Genomic DNA, 23,573 nt, shown 5'->3' with positions numbered 1-23,573 from the left:
CTCTTATGGATGATCCTATATATACTTAATATGTATTGCGCACAGGTTTTATGAGTCATGCATTTATCTTTTCACCGAACGAAGGGTCAGAGCTACTAGTTTGATGTCTATGATTTTACCTAGTGGTCAAAGATAATCAACAAATAAATTAATACGATCAAGTTCTTGATTAGAACAGCTGGCTGCGATTGTGAAAGCCTAAAAAGGTACCGTGTTGATTTTCCATTAAAGAATTATATTTGAGTCTGTAGTGCATTTTAGGCTTGAACAAATTAGCATCACAAATTGCTCATTTTCAAAGATTATTATTCAGACATTTTGCACAATGTGTATGGGCCAACGGCCCCTCTCATTGCTTTTGCTCACATGGGAAAAGAAGTGTGCACTTATGTATCATATTTTATTACGAAATCAGTGAACTTTATGCTAAAACCCGTGAAAGCGTTTAGCACAGGTACATAATAGTACTCTAAATATTGCAAATAACCACAAACTAGAATAAAAGAGACGAGAATTTAACGAGGTTAAATTTAATACCATAATAGTACTCTAAATATCGCATAAAACCTTCAACTGACAGGCATATAAGATATGTTTATTAACGTTCTCCCTCTCTTTTCTAGAAAGGAATTATGATAGACCAACCACGTAAAAAAAATTAACTTTGGTATGCATATTATTATTACGAATAATCTTGTGAGTAAAGTCAACGAAGGATGGGGAAGGAATTAGAGATGAGTAGCAGGAGTGTATCGTAAAAGCTGCGCATGTTGCCCACTTCCATATTTTCTGTTCTTTGACGTCACTCAGTGTCACGTGTTGTATTTTGTTGGTTAGTTTCTCTGCTTCTACTATCTCAATATTTAATGGTCTCCTCCTCAAGTCCAGGTACCATTTCGACTATCCTTCTCTGTTTCTGCTATAAAATTATTTGACTACATTGTTTTTCTTCCTTGAGACATTGTATAGGTTGGAAAAGGAAACTTTTACAGGAGTATCACCTAACCACTGGTCTTCCCAAAATCTAGTTCTAGTACTATCCGTTAAAAAGGAAATCTTTGCATTGTGTCACACCACAATTGCTGTTAGTAGAAATCCTACAACAAAACAGTCAAATTTCAAAGAGGACTCTACTAAATTTCAGCCTTATTGAATTGAAGACCATTTGACTCGTGCATCAGCTCGAATTAGCTAGATTTTGAAGAGTGGGTGGGAAAGTTATCAATGTGAATATATTCGAGGGATGCAAAGGGCTTAAAATGGCTAAAGGTGGGGTAAAATAATTTAAATTGGGCCTGGGAGCTCATACTTGAAGGGGTGCAACTGCATACCTACCCACTAATGTCAAGGCTGCTAATGGGGTACCCTTTTTCTTGGGGGCGTATCAACCCAAAATAAAATACTTCTTTTTCCTATATGCATATTGGTACACCCCCCACTAAAACAGTACCCCCATTAGCAGTCAACACCATTTTAGAAGTTTCTTCCGCATTCCAGTAGTCTGTAACGACTTTCAGCGTAGAATCCCAAAAGTCTCACCAAATTTAAATTGTTTGTGCTACTAAAGCTTGTAATTTACTACGCAACATAAAATTATTTTTTAGTTCGTAAATATATATTATAAAAAGAAGTGTATTTTGTCTATCAGGATATATCTGATCATTGATTTCGTTATCCTAAGGTCCGGATTGAAAGTTGGGGGAGGGATATTTTCGTACCTCGGATCCCCTGGTTCCTGATTTGTAATAAGGACGAACATCCTGTTTCCGTAATGAAAATCATATACTCTCTTCATCATGAATATAAAACTCATCATGTTTTGAGAGATAGATCCGTCCATAAGAAACCTTGCAGGATACCCTAATCTTTTCTTCTCCTCTTCTTCCTTTTCGTTTCCATATAACATGTCATATGCTTCTTCTTCTCAAACGTCAACAGTGACTTTGTGAGCCACCGCTTCTTCTCATACTTGAGAAATTCCTTGCGACATCTCCATCTTCTTTTTGTTGATTTCAGTTGAACTTGAAGAAATTTGCTAAATAAGAAGAGACTTTGGTGATAGGTATTGATTTTTGTAATGATTTCAGAAATTGAAACCTATGGTTTTTTTTCCTTCTCTTTCCTAATATAACGAACTGTGATCTTATATCTATGCCGTAGCTATGTGTATTTAGTTTCTCCTACTCCGTGTTTCTCTAATTCTACCAATTTTCAGAAACTTCTCCATCTCAGGGAACTGCATTGTTACTCCTACAAGAACTTCTACAGGGAACCGCATATGCTAGCAGGCATATGCTGATGGCTACGTTCTTTTGGATCACATGTGCCCTACTCATCCTCCTTTTCTCTGTACAAATTCAAATTGGTTGCAAGGTTTGCTGATTTTATTCATTGGCTATGTGATAATCCCTAACTAAGGAGTGTTATCTTTTCTAATTTCAGGGTTTTTTTTTTTTTTTTTTTACGAGCAATCTAAATTAACGTCAAGGATGGAGCTTTAGATTAAGTGGGCTCATGAAATCTTCCCTGGAGATGGCGATAGGGTTATTGTTTATGATTTGTTAAGTTAATAGTGCTTATCTTTGGTATAACTCAATGATTTTAGTCGATCCCAATTAACTATACATTTATAGCCCGGAGTAGTATTAATTGTACCTAATGTAAAGTACGAAAGTTTAATGATTGTCTGTTGGTAGTAGGTGCACCACCAGTAACTGCAACAACATGCAGCATTTGCAATTTGGTGAACTAACATGTATCTGCATTTGCAATTTTTTCAGAGAGAGCATGCACGATGGAGTCACCATAGATACTGCATAAAGGAAGAGTGCAGGGAGACCATAAAAGTAATTAGTTTATTATGGTCTGCAATTCCTTACCGTATCCAACCTTAGGAAGCATAGATACTCTACATAAAGGAGTTAGTGGCAGCGATGGAAAACCTGGTGGAAACCTTGAGTCCCCACTGTACATGATGGCCAAGATCGATGGCTATGGAGTTAGTGGCAGCCATGGAAATTAAACTAAGAGCCAATTACAAAATGGTCATACTTTTTCTAATTTGGTTATAAATTGATCATACTTTTATAAATCGTATACAAAACAGTCACACTTTGGGCGACATAACAGTTTTTCAAAAAAACGGTGTTAAATGTTCCCAAAATGCCCTCTATCCTAATAAAACCCAGTTAACTAGAGTTAACCTGTGGCTGACGTGGTTTGCAAACGTGGAAGATCTGATCTGTGACAAGAGTCATATGCACAACAACTGTCCATGGAAGAACCAAGACTGCAAGAAGAAGAAGTGTAAGGAAACTGTGATGCTTTTCTTCTGCCAGAATGCACACAACTATAATATTGCTTACCTCAAATGCTCCATCTGTCTTGATTTTCAATGGCTGTCTGATGTTGTCTTCAATGCAGCTAGATCAAATGTAAAAAAAACATCTCTGAAAATGACAGAATTATGCAAGGAAATAGCAGATCTACAAATATAATGAGCTACACTTTAAATAATAAGAAACTTTCATGATTATGACACCATCAAAATAACATAGAATATTAACATACATTAAGACCATAACATAACATAAGTGTTTTAAAAATAGAAAGGAAGTTATTGAGTAGCAGCAGCAGGAACTGTTCCTTTTGGTTTTGGGTCTGTGTCACTGAACCAGGTCAGACTAACCTTCTTAATAGGGGGTAACTGATATGCAGCATGAACAACATCACTAATACCATTCAATCCACCACAGTTCACACTTATATTATCAAAATACCTAATCTTATTTGTATCATTTTCTTCAACCCTAAAGCTTCTAACTGGGTTCTTCACATACTTCATGCAATACACATAATCAAATTCAAAATATAAGTATGTGACTAGTAATAGATAACATACCTAATTTTCCTCAATTAGGGGTCACTAAATGGACAGACAAAATACCAAATTACTGAATTGATTTGTAGCAGATAACATAACAACAGTCCTAAATTAGGGTTTACTAAATCGATTTGTAAAATACCAAATTACTGAATTTGTAAAATATCCAATTTTGAGAAATTAGGGTTTATAAAAGTTGAAAAAAAATCGACCAATTAGGGTTACTGAAATCTAATGTGAAATTGACAGTTTATGGTTATGAATACCAACCTCATTATATTCGCGTACATAGTGACGAAATCTTGTAAGAAAACCACCGCCGTTTGACCACCAGTTACCTTCTTTGCTCTCTAATCTTCACGAATAAGCACTGAAGATGTTTAAAAAACCATTAACACTACCAACCTAATCTAGTGATGATCTGTTTGCGACATAAACCACTGAAAATCTCAAGTTTTCGAGTGTATCGCCATTTCTGCAGAGAGTTTAGAGACAGAGAGATGGCTGAGACGAAATGAAATGACTTTGCCTCATTTCCTGAACCCTAAACTGTTATAGATCGAGTGTTCCAACTTCTGATCCTATCCGTCTGTTTCATCTCGAGATGCATCAATATTAAAATGTATGGTGCTAGATCTAAATTCATTAGGTTAAGGATATACTCTAAGACCATAATCTTGGCCGTATATTTAGTCATCGAGATGACTCCGTATGAGATATACGGTACTAGATTTAATCCGGTCTGGTTAAGGGAAAACTCGTCAAATTACCAGTGCATTTAACTCTGCATCAGTGGGTCCCAGTGACATAACCTTGCTTTTAACGGAAGTAGGACCATCTTGTTAATGGTTTGTCGTAGTAGGATGCTTTTGCAAACCGCATCTAAATACTGTGACTGTTTTTTAATTTGTCCTCAAACTAATTACGTTAATGGGCTTCCTAAGATTGGATACGGCAAGGAATTGGAATTTTTGTCATTTCACGGATTCCCAACTAAAGTGGTAATAAGAGTCGGCTTATATAACTCTTCGTAAGTGACAAGTTTTGATAACTCTCACAAATTGCTCATCAAACAAATATGGTCTGCAATTCCGTTGAAAACAAAGAAATAAAAATAAATAATAGCATGATACGATCAATGCTAACTTAGGCTTGGCGCAACCAATTATTCAAATATAATTAAATTGGGGAAATTAGGCGCAGGTCCAAAAAAAACAATATTCTCATTGTCAGGCCCACAATTAATTTTTAGTTCCGTGACATCCATAATTATATGAAATTATTAAAAATGTTTGCATGACGGATTATGCATCCGCATGACGGGTTATGCATCAGGGGCTTACCAACTTGGATATAACATATTTAAAAAACCGCGCCTTGAAATTTTACATCGTTGAAAATCGTTTTAAGAGAGCTACACAACGAGTACAAACAACAATATCAAATTTTTGTTTTTCACGAAAAAATCGAAGGTGATCATCGTTTTAGGGAAAATTTTCGAAAACCGATTACATATTCATTATGCAGCCTCCAAAAAAAATGCATAACACATTATGCAGACGCATAACGAATTATGCAACCATTTTTTCGACTGCATAACAAGTTATGCATCTATAACAAGTTATGTAGCCATTGTTTTAGTTGATTTTAGTGCGTACAGAAAAAATTGATGCATAGTGCATTATGCAACCATATTTAAGGGTGCATATCAGGTTATGCATCCATTTTCTGATGCATACAAGATTATGCAACAATTTTCTCTATGCATAATGCATTATGCAGCCGTATTTTGGATGCATATCAGGTTATACATCCATCTTCTTGACTCCATGATGTATTATGCATCAATTTTCAATTTCACACAAAATAACAAAGATGTCGGATAATGTGTTATGCATCCATTTTTTCGACTGCATAAAAGTTTATGCAGATATTTTCTCGACTGCTTGACATGTTATGCAGTCATAACAACATCATCTTCTTCTTCGTTGTTCATTATCCCATGTCAAATAAGCTTTATTATTATTCCCTGTATTTTCTAAATCTCAAATCAACTTTTCTTCCTGTTCTACTTGATTGAAACAATTACAAACCCTATCTCCATCTCAGAACACATCTCAGGTCCATCTTCTCAATCATAATACCTAATTAAAAAAAAAAAATCATTCATACATCTTTCGGAAATAACAAACAACAAGATCTCGATTCATCTCAGAACATCACCTCAAACCCTAACTTTCGATTTCATTCATCTATTGTTTCTAATCTTCATGTGATTATACTGTCTAAATATTCAATATTACTGATCGGAAGTCACAGTTGGGAGGAAAAAAGGAAAAAGAATTGAAGAAGAAATTCGCGTGACGAAGAAGAAGAAGAAGAAGAAGAAGAAGAAAAATACGAAGAAACCAAATTTTATAAATTGTGGGTTTGGGAGAAATTTTCTCACGAAAATTGGGTGCGCGCATAAACTTTTCCGCCCGTGGGTTTCACAGTGTCCAAAATCTGGAAAATGGGTGTGGCTGTAGTTTTCACAATTAGATTTCTTGATGTAATTTGCCCAATTAAAAACGGCTAACTTTAATGCTAGATATTATTCCCTAAACATTTAAGGGGCAGCCCCGGCCCTATCCGGCTATTATGATCCAACCAATTAAACACGCTACTGTGACCCGACTAACACACTATAATATGTTAAGACAAACTAGATATGTGGGTATTATGTCTGCCTTTAAATTTTCTCCCTATCCGGCTACTATGATCAAACTAATTAAACACGCTACTGTGACCTGACTAACTAATATACTAAAATATGACACGACCAACTAAATATGAGGACCATTCGGATATGACCCGGTTATTATAGACAGGACCAACTAACATACGAATTTTAATGTGGTCACTACATATGCCTTTAAATTTTCTCCAAGGCCGCGGAAGTAGGCCCCGTCCCTATCCGGCTACCATGATCCAACTAATTAAACACACTACAGTGACCCGGATAATTAGTATATACTATAATATGACACAACCAACTAAATACTAAGACCGTTCTACTATAACCCAACTATTATAGAAAACTAAAAAAATCTTTCCAAAAAAAAAACAACGTAGAATCCTAAATTGCATGGGAAGATTCTAATCGACCGACCAAACAAATGAACAATAAACAAAACTCTAAAAAGGTTGAGCCAACTAAACCAACTGCTATGCTCTGGCTAACTAAAGAAGTTTTTATGACTTGACTAACTAAACACGCTACTATAACACCACTTACTAAACACTGAGATCGTTCCTAATAGACGAAGTCTATGATTCAAGTAACACCTACGAGAAAAAGATGGAATGAGAAACCATACAACACAAATAAATCGACGAAGAGGTTGAGCTGGGGTGATACATAGTTGTTGTATATACAGTAGCCTGATACCTGATCCAACATCTGCATCACTAATTAGCATTTTTCAATGTGACCAAAATCTTTCATATCTTAGAATCTGTCGTTGGAATGTGTCTGTCTCCAGTGGTTCACAATACATGCCACGTCCTTTGGCTAGGTCTCGATCGTTTTTTTTGCAGTGGACTTCATCTGTCGCGTTGGTTGTGTTCTCTAAACATTTTCGTAGGCTGCCTCCAGTAAAAAAAAACATCCGCCTTTTCACTCATACGTCGCACCCCATATCCAAAAGACGTGAGCGCCAAAAGCAGTGTCGTTTGAAAGAAAAGGCGGTAAACGGCTTAGCCTCTACAAATAGATTCCGGTGATGGTAGGTTTTAGCAGATCACAGTGACGATGCAATCAAATTGCTCTTGCGGAGTCTCTGTTTTCTACATCGCTCTAAATATCAAGATTCCCATCATCAAAAGAAAACTACTGTTCCAATGGTTGCAGAAAATGCAATATTCCGCCTGATCAAAAAAGAAAACAAATAAGCCGTTATGGATCTTCTGATGATTCAGACGACGAGAATATGAATTGGTTATATAAAAGATATAAATTTGGAGAATGGATTTTTACTACCGATGATGATGATAATGATTACGATGATTATTATGATTACGCAGATGAAGAAGTTAACCAGAGAGAATCGAGTACTATTGGGGCGGGGACATCAGAATCTACTGAAACAGAGATTAACACTAAGGATCAAGATGAAGAAACATCTCTGCAATCAGAGATGTTAAAAGAGATGGTTAATTTTCTGGAGACGAATATTGCATTTAAGGAAGCGGAAATAGAGAGATGTGAACAAGAAGAAAAAGATCTCTTGTACAGTTGCATTGGGGAACCGGCAAGGATCGCAACAGATGGTTTTATCTTCAGGAACTACGTGAATTACTGACTTCATCAGTTTAAATTAGGTGATGAGGTTAGTAATAAACGAAAAGCGTTAGAGAATGAATTGAAGCGCCTCAAGTATTTTCTAAACTATCATCAAGAAATGATTATTGCAGCCTTCTTCATGTTGGTTCTTGCTTCTTTGATGAAATGATGAGATTCCTCTGGTGGTTGAACTCATCAAATAAGTACACGTTGAAGATTAAACCAAGATATAGTTTGTGAAAGGAACTAGTAGAAGTTGATGCTGTTAAGAGGAAGCAACTTAAAGAAGTTGACATGATATTATGGAAGCAACTAGGTGGAGTTGCTACTGTCTGAGTGAAAGCAATCAGTGGAAGTTGGTGTCATCAATGGAAAAAATCAGTAGGAGATATTACGCGTTATTGTGAACGTGTAGTAAACTTGAGAAACAAGTTTGCCACTTTTAAAATTTGGTTACGTATAGTGTTTTACGTATAGAGTTTAGAATATTCTAGAAGAGTCTTGTTTTATAATTTGATTTGTTAGGAAAGAGTCTTTTCTTGAGAGTCAAGTTTGTTAAACTATAAATAGGATGTTAAGCCATGAGTTTATTTACATCAATACAAGAGATTTGTTTGAGTTACCAATTGTGTTCATTAAGTCTTTGATATAAACTTTTCAATCCTTTAACAGGGAAAATAGTTATTAATAGAGATGTAATCTTTGATGAAGACTCTCAGTGGAATCGGAATGCAACCAGCTCAACAAGAGAAAATGTCAGAACAGTTCCAATAGCAGTTGAACAACAAATAAATACTCAAGATGAAGTTATTAAACAACAAGAAGAAAGAAGAACAGAAGGCGCAATAACTGAAGAGGTAAGAACTGATATGATACCACAACAAGAGACAGCAAGACCAAGAAGAAAATATGTTATACCAGCAAGAATGAAAGATTATGTGATAACAAGAGATGATGATACTGATGAAGAGAAGATTAATTTTGCTTTATATGGAGATTGTGATCCTGTTGTTTATGAAGAATCCTCTAAAGATAATGGATGGGTACAAGCAATGGAAGCTGATATAAACTCAATAAAGAAGAACAATACATGGGAACTTACAGAACTTCCAGAAGGAAAGAAATCAATAGGAGTCAAATGGGTTTACAAGACAAAGTAAAAATCAGATGGTGAAGTTGATAAATTGAAAGCAAGGTTAGTTGCTAAAGGATATAGATAAAAACAAGGAATATACTATTTTGAAGTCTTTGCACCAGTTCCAAGACTTGATACAGTTCGAATGATCATTTCTCTAGCTGCTCAGAAGCAATGGAAGATATTTCATATGGATGTAAAGAGTGCATTCTTGAATGGTGTACTAGAAGAAGAAGTATATGTTAAGCAACCAGCAGGTTATGTTATGGAGGGGAAGTAGAATCAAGTGTACAAACTAAAAAAGGCTTTGCATGGTTTAAAACAAGCACCACGTGCTTGGTATACAAGAATCGATTCATACTTTATTGAGAAAGTTTTACAAGATGTCCACATGAGCATACACTGTATTTGAAAGCTGATTCATTTAGCAATCATATTATAGTTTGTTTGTACGTGGATGATCTTATTTTTACTGGCAATAACTCAGAGATGATCAAGGAATTCTGGGAGGATATGGTGAAAGAGTTTGAGATGACAGATCTTGGATTAATGTCATACTTTCTTGGCATTGAAGTACAACAAACTGAAAGAGGTATCTTTATTAATCAACAGAGATATGCATAAGGAATACTTAAGCGTTTCAAGATGGATAATTGTAATCCAATTTGAAAACCAACTAAAGAAAGGTTGAAGCTAACAAAAGATGAATCAGGAGAACTTGTGAACTCAACATATTTTAAGAGTCTTGTTGGATGTCTGAGATATTTAACTTATACAAGACCAGACATTATGTATGCAGTTGGATTAGTTAGTAGGTTTATGGAGTCACCAAGACAGTCACATCTACAAGTTGCAAAGAGGATTTTGAAGTATGTCAAATGAACAATTAGTTTGGGAATGCTTTATACAATTTCTGAAGATCCAAAATTGGTTGGTTATACAGATAATGATTGGGCTGGAGACACAGAAGGAAGGAAGATTACATCTGGTTATGCATTTCTTTTAGGAACATGATTTTTTTCCTGGTCATCAAAGAAACAACAAGTTGTTTCCTTGTCTACAACAGAAGCTGAATACATAGCTGCTGTAAATTGTGATACACACGCTGTATGGCTAAGGATGATGTTGAAGTATTTTTTCAATGAGAAGATTACACCTACAACAATAATATGTGATAACAAGTCCTCAATTTCATTAACAAAGAATCATGTGTTTCATGGAAGGAGTAAACACATTGATATCAAATATCATTACATTAGAGAGCTTGTCAGCAATAAGGAGATTGCTGCTGAATTTTTTGAAAGTAAAGATCAAGTGGCTGACATTTTTACCAAGTCTTTGAAGTCTAATACCTTCATCTATTTGCGTGGAAAACTTGGAATGATTAGTAAAGAATATCTTGGTTTAAGGGAGGATGTTGAAGATTAAACCAAGATATATTTTGTGAAAGCAACTAGTAGAAGTTGATGCTGTTAAGAGGAAGAAACTTAGAGAAGTTGACATGATATTGTGGAAGCAACTAAGTGGAGTTGCTACTGTCTGAGTGAAAGCAACCAGTGGAAGTTGGTGTCATCAATGGAAACAATCACTAGGAGATATTACGCGTTATTGTGAACGTGTAGTAAACTTGAGAAACAAGTTTCCCAGTTTTAATGTTTGGTTACGTATAGTGTTTTACGTATAGAGTTTAGAATGTTCTAGAAGAGTCTTGTTTTAGAATTTGATTTGTTAGGAAAGAGTCTTTGCTTGAGAGTCAAGTTTGTTAAACTATAAATAGGCTGTTAAGCCATGAGTTTATTTACATCAATACAAGAGATTTTTTTGAGTTACGAATTTTGTTCATTAAGTCTTTGATATCATATTTTCTAAAGTATGTACGGGTTAGTACGCAGATGGATCTTCCGTTGCATGAACCTTTATGTGGATTCTTTCTATATGTTTCTGTTTGAAGTGAGTGTTTTGTTTAAGTTGTTTTCTGAATTTTTTATCCATGTTGGATTAATTGTAATAAAACATATCAAATGTTGTTGAAAACATTTGGACATCGTTAGCAGTATCCTTTTCATCTTGTATTGTGGACTGAAGGCAATTCATCATTAGCGCCGATGTTCTTGGTTTAAAAATTATCTATTCTTCTAGTTTCTGTTCGATTTAATTATGTTTTGAATTTGCAAGAAAGTTATAGGATATCTTATGAACTGAAGAATGAACTTTGTGGGATGATTTATTATATTGGAGTTTGCATGACGGGTGCTGGTGGATATTTGGAGGTCCAAATAGTGACGGGCGAAACCACCATCAATGGCCTATTTTTTTCCTCTTAGAATAGCTTTTTTTTTTTCTTTTTTTTTTGAAATTTCATTTGAAGTCCCCAAAGTACTATCCTTATGTTTTTGGGTATTTTTTTTTTTTGATGGAAAAAGGGGCTTCAAGAAAACCCTAAATTTTATTTATTAGAAAACCTCATTCAAATTGAGGTTAGAAGGATTACATTGATCAATTACATCAATGAACAGGACAACACAGACGGTACAAGATTTACAATCGAAACTTAAAGAAACGAAATATGAAAATCCTATTAAACTTCTGCAGCTCTTTGAAGGATTGAAAATCCTTATAATGGTTTTAAACCATTTTGTTTCTTGATGATCAGATGCTTCCATAAAAGGAAAGTAATATGCCCAAATTAATTTCTTTAGAAACGATCTCCATATTTGACGAAGTAGGTCGTTTTCTTCCAGAGCAATGCAAATCCAAACCCACCAAAATAACCTAATTAGAAAATATGAAAACAGGTCCTGATAATTTTGTGAAACCATTAGACCTATCAGAAAACCGTAAAAATTATTTAGAAATAATATTTTTTGTTGGAAAATTAATATATACAAGGACACAAACTCGATCTGTCCGGTAGATCTGAAAAATCAAATCAAAACCGGACGGATCAAGGAATTGAGTTTTGGAAGAAAGTAGTTTTTTCTTCTTCTTCTTTGTTTCAGAGAGAAAAGGGGAAAGACACGACGACATTGAGAGCTGGTCACAACTACCCTCTTATTCTGTATGCAGTCACAACTACAGTTCCAACTACCCTGTATGCAGTTCCAATATTTCTGTATGCACTCACAACTACCCTCTTATTCTTAGTAGCTTCTATAACTTGGAAACACAGTGTAAGTTCTTCACTGATTGAGAGCTAGAATATTCGAACTTTAACTAGGTGGTTTGACCGGAGGCAATCGGGAGAACATTTATGATCATGATTCTTGCGCTACAATAGAGTTGTAATTGATATAATGCAACAATCTATAGTTATACAAATCAAAACTAAGTTCAGGATTTCCCTTTTGAAAAGCTTAGGAGATTGTTGCAGAAGAAAGCTTATACAATTTGTCTCCCACAGAAGTAATTAGTTGTGCAGAAGAAAGCTTTCTGCATCAATATGTTTTTTGGTCTTGAAAACATAATGATTGTCCATATCAGAGGCAATATTGATGGGGTTGTCCGGTTCACATCGTGTATGCTTTTCCTGTCTGGCCACGGCAACAATAGAAAAATTTTATGATAAAAAAAGTAATGAAAAAATAAATGGATTTTTTTTTACTTAAAAGGTTGAGAATATATTGATGATAAAAAGAAACAGAAAAAGGAGAGGAGCGCCTAAGCGATTCCAACGGGGAAGGCAACGCCAGCACCGACAACAGAGAAACTCAAACTAAAGAGCGACAAAAGCTGACTCCTAAAACAAGCACAAAGCAAATTCAGCAGGCTAAAACCTAAGCTGAAAAACCAAAAGGAAAATACAAGTTACTTATGCTTCCTAGCAACAGAGCGTTGGCCTTTACCGAAGTTTTCATTTGGGATTTCACCATTCCATTTAAGCCTTGAACATTCTTTTTTCATTTTCTTACTAGTTTTGTCTTCACAAGCCAAATGTTGAGCATATCTATCCGCTTCTACATCATAAAATTCTTCACTATCCTCTTGGTACTCTTCTATTATAACTCTATCTTCAACTTGAGAATTGTGTACATTACTCAACACTTTGAAAGTGTTATTCACTTTGACAGGAGTGTCGATGCTCCTAGTTTTGATATGACCATCCTTATTAGGCGCAAAAACCTTGGGAGGAGATTTCTTCCTTTAGGCCGTCTCTCAATTTCCCAGTCCCTTTACAAGAAAGGGATTATGTTTCCCTTCACCACTCTGTTGAGTCTTAGTTGGAGATTTCCGACTTGAAACTGTCTCCCAGTTGCCGTGTCCCTTTACAAGAAAGAGATTATGTTTCACTTCCCCACTCTTCTGAATGCTAGCAGTCCTGACCAGACTCTTTGTAGAATTAACTTGAACTGACTTTGTTACTGTAGCTTGAGCAGCCGTGTCAGAAAAATCTTTCCATTGGTAAGGCAAGTCGCTAGGAAAATAGAAAGGTTTGTGAATCATCCCATTATCTGTAGCCTTTTACGATGCTGCAGATGTTGAAGTTAAATTTATAGGAGTTTCCTTTTCCACTGTTGCTCCATCCATTTTTTACAAACTCCACTTGTATCTTTGACATTGGTCTCATTTTTTGTTGAAGGTTGTTCAAGCACAAGGGGTGGATCAATTGTTGCGCTCTCATTTGCAATAGAGACAATAATTGGATCAACCGTTTCAATCCCATCTACGCTTCTACCATCCACAATAGACAGATGATGGTCATTGATAGGTGCATTGAGATGATTTTTGTCTCCATCTTGAATTCCCATACCTTTTGATTTAGAAGACCATCTAGCTTTCAACTTTTTTGTGTAGTTTTTAGAGGAATGTCCAAAAACCTTACATACCTCACACTTAGGTGGTTTCCATTGATACTCAACGGGCATTTCTAAAGAAATCTTTCCATCTATCATTAATGGTATGATTTATGGATAATTGAAGTCAACATCTATCTCTACACAAACTCTAGCATAAGATAGCCTTGTCCTCTTTAGAGTTTAATCATCCACTAATATAGGCTTTCCTATGAAACTTGAGATAAGACTTAATCCGTCAATATCCCACATGTGCAGAGGCACATTACAAATCAACACCCAAATGGGTACTGACTTGATGCTAGCAATTGACGATTCTAGCAAATTCGACCATGGTCTCACTGTAAAAAGACTTTTCGATATGTAAAAAGATCCTTATTCGGAAACTCTTCTACGATCCTCGTCATCTTTAAACTCAAAAATAAAAGCACAATTTCCATGTAATTTGATGCTCACCTCATTCTTGAGTTTCCAATGGTTGTCTACAGCTTTTTTGACTGCTGGAAAAGATAATCTTTTCCCCGCACAGAAGGCCACCACATATTCTTCACAACGTTTAATTCCTGCCGAGAAATCAACTGCAGCATAATCTACCACCTTCTTTCCATTTAGCTCAGTAGATGAAAATAATTTCATAGGAGGATGAGGAGTAATTGGCTGTGTAGAAGGAAACAAAGTTCTCCAACCTTTAGAGTTAGGGTTAGAAGAACCCATTTTTGAAGGAGACCCAATTGTTCCATTAGAATTTGTGTCTCTAACCTCTTTCCCTGGTGAAACAATCTCTGAATTGTTTGAAATCATAGTATTATCAACATCATCACCGACCCTCTGAGAATTTTCATTCTTTTTTAGGGTTTAGAGAACTACCCTCCTTAGAACCGTATGATTCGATTAGAGAAGGAAAATCATACGAATCAATGCTTGATTCAATATCAAAGACCTGAGTTAAGATAATCATTAGATCAATTTCAGAAAGAAAGATGAGACGAATCCATGAGAAAAATTCAAAAAACTAGATCTGAAAAAAATCGCATTTGGTTTCTCTGCCATGTCATTACTCACTCTCTTTCATCAACGATGCTCGTCATTACTCATATCTTTCCCTGATTTCTTGCTTCGAAACAACCTAAAACCTAATTCAAAGAAAACCCAACTTCAATTCCTTGTTGTTAACACCAATATCACCTCAAGTCCCTCTAAATGCATCTCCTTCTTTCACTTCAGTTGCGGACACAAATACAACAAAGAATTACTGTCTGAAAAACCCATTTCTTACTAATCTCGAACCAGTGGCGGATGCAGAATGTAATAAGGGTCGCAACTCTTTGGTCTTCCAAGCCTAATTTTCAAGCCCAAATTTTTTCACAAGCCTAATTTTGCTTTCTTGCTACCCCTAATGGAATTTTGCTTCCCCTTAGTTGAGTTTCTAGCTTCGCCGCTGTCTCGAAACCTAATCATTTCCCTTAATCTCTCGATTTCTCATTCTTTATCTGAACACTTATGGTGCCGCCATCTCGGTTTCAGGGAGGGAACAAATAATGATTGAAATCTAGGGTTTCAGATGTCGTTCACATTTCTTTAGGGTTCGCCCGTTTTATTTTGGCTTGGTGGGAATTGAAACTACATAGTTCAGAATTTAACAGATGGGTGCCAGTCATGGAAAGATCAAGACAGAGAAGTATAGTGGCAGAGAAAACAAAGAATGGAAAATATTTGCTTCCAATGATATTTAGGGAGAAAATGTGATTGTATTGTTGATGAAATTAAAGATGAATGAAGAAGATTATCAGTAATTCTTAGTTGATGATTGGGGAAGATTGGGTTGGCTGTACTTGAAGTCTTCCATGGGATTTTGGATCGGGTGTTATGTACAAGGAAGAACTAATCGGAGGCAGTATTTGGGTGTCTGTATGTGATCTGAAATTAAAAGCTCTCGATTGAAAAAGAAACACAGCAACATATCGAATGGGGTGATGATTGCAGGGGTTTGTTGATGGATTATGTGTTGGCTGAATGGGGATAATCCGAAGTCTTGAGAAAGTGAGCACAATCGATTGATCAATCAACTTTGGTGAATCGTGATTGTATTAGCAACTGAACGGAATAGTTGAAACGTTTTTCTACTTTTCATACAACTTTCGGTCAATATTAATCAAGGGAAGGATAAAATAGTAAATTGGATTAATAATTAAATTTTATTTTAAATTCTTAATAATTATATTACAGAAGTCAAGATATAACACGGTCAACACGGGTCAACGTTGGTCTTTAGACCAAACGCAAAGCCCTGGACAAATGTTAGACCAAACCCATGTTTTGGTCAAAATGAGGTTGGGAAAGGCAATTTTCACAGGAGTATCACCTAACCACTGGTCTTCCCAAAATCTAGTTCTATATATTTATCTACTTTATGCATGATCCCTTCGTAGAAGCTTTCCGTTCGGTTGGTGACCCCACTACACATCCCGCTGCCATTTTTTTTTTAATTTTTTTTAATCAGTGTGCTTTTTTATTTATTTTAGTCCCCACATTATTCCGATTCTAGCGAGTGTTGAACTCAGATTGCTAGTATCATCACTTAACAACTTTACCACTCTACTATGATAATTTTTTTGATACATGATATTCATACCTGAATTATTAGGGAATTCAATTTATTGATATACAGTTTAGAAAAACAAAACACGGGAAAATAGGAACCATATCCTCAAGTGAAGATGACTTATTGTTGATACAAACAGTTATATGACTTATTGAACCGCATTATATATACACTTCCTAGAGAAAGAAGCAAAGTAGTACTCCTTTTATAAGCCAGTTATATGACATAAAACGATACAAATTTATATGGATAAATAATCACAGAGTTGCGATACCTTATCCCATAATGGACCGAGGTGAAAGTTAGAGTTACAGAAAGACAGCCATACAATTACCTATGAAATAGTTCTTCCCATTTTAAGACTAACATTTCAAATCTAATGTTGTCTATAGCCTTGGAGGAATGAGATCGGTCCAAAATATTCTCCTCAATATCTAATATGATCTTTGGAGCGTACTTATCTTTTACCTCTGCGACGAACATCGGTTTATTACATTCTCTCTAGTTGTTGCAACAAATGGCATAAGGTAGGATGTTTTAAATTAATAAAATTTCCACTTATAGTAAATTTTTTCAATATCTGTCTTTGAAAGCATCCTTTATGTCATCTCCTGCAGTTCATTCACCTAACCGCTGGTCTTCCCGAAATCTAATTCTATCCCCTTTATGCATTATGCATGATTCCTTTATAAAAACTCTCCATTTGGTTGGTGACCCCTCTCCACATCACGCTGCCAATGTTTTTTCTTACTTTTTTAATCAGTGTGTGTTTTTTATTTATTTTAGTCCCCTCTTACTTTTTTAATCATTGTGTTTTTTATTTATTTTAGTCCCCATACTGATCAGATATTAGCCAGTATTGAACTCAGACAATTTGTATCACCACCTAACAATTTTATCACTATACCACAAATTTTATTTTATTTTTATACATGATATAATGGTACCTGAAATATTAAGGAATTCAGTTTATTGATATACGATTCAAAAAAAAAAACACCGGAACCATCTCCTCAAGTGAAGGTGACTTATTGTTGACACGTGAATCGCATTATATATACACACTTCCTAGTGAAATAACCAAAGTAGTACTCTTTTGAGATTAATTAATTTTACTATGGGAAGGTTTCAATGACAGACTGAATAACGCGAATGGGTCTGATTTTATGAGACCGAAACCCTGCACTTCTGAACAAAACTTCCCAATCATTTGCAATTCTCCCCCTACCACCAGTATTCACCATCATATACATATCTAGAACAGTGTTCTGAAAACAGGACGGGACGTTGACCCAGTAAAATCACTGGGTCAGGGTTAACTGGGTCAATCAGTGGTTCAATCGGAGTTCACTGGGTCAGAAGTTAATAATCTACATTCTAGATTTGAATGTCTCGAACTATATTTGATGGTTGTCAGTTTATTGTACACACGTCGAATGTGAGACATCAAGTTGGGTTAGTAGGCAAAAAAAATGCTAGGACGTGTCAAAGGGTAGTTGTGTCATGTGTGGACAAAACAATTCTCAGAAGCAACACTTTAATACCTAATCTCATTTTAGTCCCCATCCCTTCTCCTTACGTCTCTCTTGCTCCTTCAGTGTCTCTTTCTGTTCCTCTTTCACACTCTTTGACCAATTTTCTTTGGTTACTTTTAAACTATCACCAACTGCACATTTTTGTGATTTTATCTCTTCTCCGTTTAATTGAGCTTTTCTTATTTGTTTTTTATGTAGAAAAGTCTAAATTACATCCAAAATTCATCATCAAAATTACTATTCCATAATAAAATGTAATCTTGTGCTGAAGTACTGTTTTCTGATGAAGTGATACCGATGCTTTTAAAACTCTTGAAAGATTCTCAAAGTTTTTGTGAAGATCCAGAAGATAAATAAAAAATTTAAATAAATGGGGTTTTTAGACAGGTCCAATGTTTATGAAGTGTCCATGTTTGAGTGATTTTAATGGAATGATACAATGTTTCGATTCTTTAGAATGTCATGTACAAATTCTTTTTTTTTTTTTTTAGATCAACCCATTTTTAGACCGGACTGGGTCTCACTGGTTACTGGTTCAACCGTCCGGTTTACTGGTTTTACTGGGTTTTTTGACATGTTAGTGGGTCAATATTGAACCGGATAGTTTTTATTATTGGTTCACCGGTTGCTGGTCCAATCGGCCGGTCCGATTCTTAAAACACTGATCTGGAATCAATCTTTCCTTTCTGAGTTCACCTTTAGATTCTTTTAGAAGTACTACATCCACTATGATTACTTTACTCGTCTCTTTGGGCCTTGCTTCCTTGCACTTCTTTAGAATCTTGACACAGTGTTCATCGTTCCAGTCATGCAAGATGAAGGGTCATCTTTAAAAAAAAAAGAAAAAAAAAGAGGGTCATCTTTAGAAGAGTATTAGGTTAAATGTCTCATCTTCAGTAAGATATCTTGAGCGCTGGGAACAGAGTTGAACATATATCACCGAGAACTTTTTCGATGTTAGGGTGATCGTGAGTGTTAGAAGTAACATGATGAAGATCATAAAGTGTACATTTTATATGCGGAAAAGCTTTATAGATTTCCATGATTGTTGTTTCATTTCCTTCACAAACATCAACAAGAGAATCCAAAAGCTTTGTAGCTTTTTAAATACTTCCACTATCCATTCCCATTACTTTCTCAAATGCATTCGCACTTCCATTTCCTAAAACTTCTTTGATATCCTGCGATGCAACCATGAAATATTTTCGAGTCATGCCTAGTATCATCGATACCATACTTCTCTGCATCTCTTAAAAGTAGAATACCGACCGGTTTAAGCGAGTAAACCTTCTCAACTTTGCCATTATAAGTTTCTCGTTCTAAGATATTCAGGTGTACCTAACCAATTCTGTACGAGTTCTCCCAGTGCTCAAGCTATCTTACTCAAGGTGAGACATTTAATGTGTGGTTTCGGGTTGTGTCTGTGTGTTTCGGGTTGGTTTTATAAGTGCTCCAAAGTATAGATAACTGGTTGGTGCACCATATACGATTAAATCACGAGAGAAAAGAAAGAACCTCGTTGAAAAAATTAGTAACAATAGGAGAACACGAACAAAACTAAGATCAGTACACACTTGAAGAAATAACAAAACACAAACACAACGCACTTTCGAGAAATTACACTTCTCAAGCACTCTGTCAATTTTCTCATTTGTGCCTCAATACGTTTTATTTTCTGAAATTAAAGGTACATTACATGAGAGTTCTTGAGAAAAGTCTTATTAATTAGAATCAAAAGCAATGATGAAAACAATTAAGGACTCGAGCACCAAAAAACGACAAAAGGATAGTTGAATCTGACATGCAATCACCTCGTATTATTGTGTTCTTGAGTTTTCACATCCTCATGGAGTCAAGAAATGATTTTCCATCGAGCTTCCTTGTTTTACATTCCTCCACAAGATCCCCATATGTAGATCCACTTTTAAACAAAGCAGGTGTCTCTGGAGTAATCAAGCTTGATATTGGGCCTATTACTGACTCTAGACTAGGGTCATGAAATGTTGCGATTGAGAGCCTCTCATTTGTTGAGTTTACTACTGCCCGGTGATCGACGCTATGGTAAATTCCATTAGTCATTATCTGTAAAAGAAAAAACAATAAGAAATTTTCTGGGTACAGGCAAAACCAGTATTCGAAACAAGGACCAGTAGTTACCCCAGCTTAAATAAATACCTCCAAAATATCTCCAACATTCACTACGAACGCATTAGGTAGAGGTTTGACTAAAATCCATGTCCCCTCTCTTTTTATCTGTAATCCTTCCACTTCGTTGATTTGAAGGAGGATTGTCAAACCGCCAAAATCCGAGTGCGACGTAAGACCGATGGCGAGATTTGGTTGAGGACAAGGGGGATAATAGTTCATCCTCATTGCTTGTGTCCCATCTTTAAACACCTCTGACATACCCTTAATCTCGGCTGCTTGTACTTGTAGAGCTTTTTCCATCTTATTAAAGAGGACCATGGATAACTTTTTCATTTCTGATGAGTAGGATTCGATTGTCTCCCTGTACGTAAATTAGATAATCATATGAAAAACTATAATAAACCAACCAAATTAATGTATCCAATCACATCACTGAGAAAATTCAAAGAGAGGAAAATATTATGCTCTATCATGCATACTCTTTTAAAGAGTGTTAATTTTGCATGTTTATTGGTCAATGGGGGAACCAGAAAATAATATCAAGAGGGATAATTTTTTTTGCAGAAATAGGGAGACTTAGGTGTGTCAGTTTTTTATGTTGGTTCAGCAGTAAAACATAATTTGTATTCCTTTAAACTTGATTAGTACTAACCCTAATCAATGAATTAAAGTTTGTTTATGTTAATTATGTATGTTTAAGGGCACATAAGGACAAATGTCTCTTACACTATTTGGAATGACATACTAGTTATGATAATCCTATGTGAGGTTGTTTTCAACTCTTGATGGAAGGTTGAATGACATATGTCTTTCCTGGCATGAGGTGAGGTGTACTCCGTTCTAGCTCTTGTTTAAAAAGAAATTTTCCATCATTAAAGAATAAGAGAAGATAAAATTGGAAGTATCTTCCTACAAGTGGTAGAATATATAATTCTAGAGCATGCATATACAGAATTATATATCAGCATAAAATATTAAATATGTTCACATACAACATGGTTACAGCTAATAAGGAATTGTAAAGAATGATTTATAGTCTGAAATTCTAACAAGGTGGACTAAATGTTAAATATGTGTGGGCCAAACAAAAAAAAAAGAATAGGAATAAACTGAGTGAGGTGCACAGAAACCGACTATGAAAATGTGAGATTAAAAAGTCAAGTGCATAGAAACCGATTATGAATTAGTAATAACCTGAGAGGCACTGGGAGTTTTGAAAATAAGTGAGGCTTCCTTAAATGGAGTGGAAGAGTGAACATCATAAATATATCTGCCCAATCAAGTGTTTGGTCCTCTGATGCAATAAAGCCTTGTCCAAATCCTTCTACATCTCCATCTTCCTGTTCATATTTAGTTTTCTCATCCATAGAAAGGTTAAAGAAACCTTGAATTTCTGATTTTACACTATCCACCAATGAAGCGTCGACTCCATGGTTCACTACCTGCAACATATATATGTAAAGGAAGATTCACTAGCTAATATTTAGTGTAACAAAGTACAACTACTGGATGCAATCACAATGCTTGTATTTACGACATATATACCTGAAAAAAACCCCATTCTTTGCAAGAAGAATGAAGCCTATCCAATTCTAACTTTCCGATTACGGGTTCTGGAGATAATAAATTTTCTATATCGATGACAGGAATGGTTTCATGATCATTTATGACAGATGCACCCATAGGCAACAAAAGGTTTTCATCGGTGCATACGTATCGAGATGGAATTTCGGCAAGCGTGAGTTTAGCCAATTCTTGAACACTTGGTATTTCCATACCATTACCTAGCTTCATAAGTTTTGCTTTCTCCATGATTTTTCTAAATTAATTAATGAATCAATTTCTTATCGAAAATTCAGAATGGGTAGTACTTGTGTTTCTTTCTCTCTTATGGATGATCTTATATATACTTAATATGTATTGCGCACAGTTTTTATGAGTCACGCATTTATCTTTTCACCGAACGAAGGGTCAGAGCTACTAGTTTGATGTCTATGATTTTACCAAATGGTCAAAGATAATCAACAACTAAATCAACACGATCAAGTTCTTGTTAAGAGAAGCTGGCTGTGATTGTGGAAGCCAAAAAAGGTACCGTGTTAATTTGCCATGAAAGAATTATATTTGAGTCTGCAGTGCGTTTTAGGCTTGAACAAATTAGCATCACAAATTGTTCATTTTTAAACATAAAGATTATTATTCAGACATTTTGCACAATGTGTATGGGCCAACGGCCCCTCTCATTGCTTTTCCTCACATGGGAAAAGAAGTGTGTACTTATGTATCATATTTTATTACGAAATCAGTGAACTTTATGCTAAAATCCGTGAAAACGTTTAGCACAGATACATAATAGTACTCTAAATATTGCAAATAACCACAAACTAGAATAAAAGAAACGAGAATTTAACGAGGTTAAATTTGATACCATAATAGTACTCTAAATATCGCAGAAAACCTTCAACTGACAGGCAATCTTGTTTTTCCCCATATAAGATATGTTTACTAACGTTCTCCCTCTCTTTTCTAGAATATCCTGAGTTAGCAAGGAATTATGATAGACCAACCACGTAAAAAGAATTAACTTTGGTATGCACATTATTATTACGAATAATCTTGTGAGTAAAGTCAACGAAGGACGGGGAAGGAATTAGAGATGAATAGCAGGAGCGTATCGTAAAGGCTCCGCATGTTGCCCACTTCCATATTTTCTGTTTTTTGACGTCACTCAGTGTCACGTGTTGCATTTTGTTAGATAGTTTCTCTGCTTCTACTATCTCAATATTTAATGGTCTCCTCCTCAAGTCCAGGTACCATTTCGACTACCCTTCTCTGTTTCTGCTATAAAATTATTTGACTACATTGTTTTTCTTCCTTGAGACATTGTATAGGTTGGAAAAGGAAATTTTTACAGGAGTATCACCTAACCACTGGTCTTCCCAAAATCTAGTTCTAGTACTATCCGTTAAAAAAGGAAATCTTTGCATTGTGTCACACCACAATTGCTGTTAGTAGAAATCCTACAACAAAACAGTCAAATTTCAAAGAGGACTCTACTAAATTTCAGCCTTATTGAATTGAAGACCATTTGACTCGTGCATCAGCTCCAATTAGCTAGCTTTTGAAGAGTGGGTGGGAAAGTTATCAATGTGAATA

General features: G+C 35.4%; 1 protein-coding gene and 1 pseudogene across 1 annotated transcript; both read right to left on the bottom strand.

Annotated features, from left to right (window-relative positions):
- Positions 1–17,849: 17,849 nt before the first annotated feature.
- LOC113351157 lies at positions 17,850–19,920 on the bottom strand (annotated as a pseudogene).
- Positions 19,769–22,301, bottom strand: LOC113347787 (thebaine 6-O-demethylase-like). Its single transcript, XM_026591461.1, has 4 exons — positions 21,963–22,301; positions 21,612–21,859; positions 20,445–20,778; positions 19,769–20,351 (listed from the first exon to the last, which is right to left on the bottom strand). Exons 1-4 carry the CDS (start codon positions 22,227–22,229, stop codon positions 20,106–20,108), a joined length of 1,095 nt encoding a protein of 364 aa, XP_026447246.1. The 5' UTR covers positions 22,230–22,301; the 3' UTR covers positions 19,769–20,105.
- Between the last annotated feature and the right edge of the window lie 1,272 nt (positions 22,302–23,573).

This window comes from Papaver somniferum, chromosome 2, assembly GCF_003573695.1.
Source record: "Papaver somniferum cultivar HN1 chromosome 2, ASM357369v1, whole genome shotgun sequence".
Lineage (NCBI taxonomy): Eukaryota > Viridiplantae > Streptophyta > Magnoliopsida > Ranunculales > Papaveraceae > Papaver > Papaver somniferum.
The sequence above is the reverse complement of the archived record's forward strand: the minus strand, read 5'-3'. Positions and strand labels throughout refer to the sequence as shown.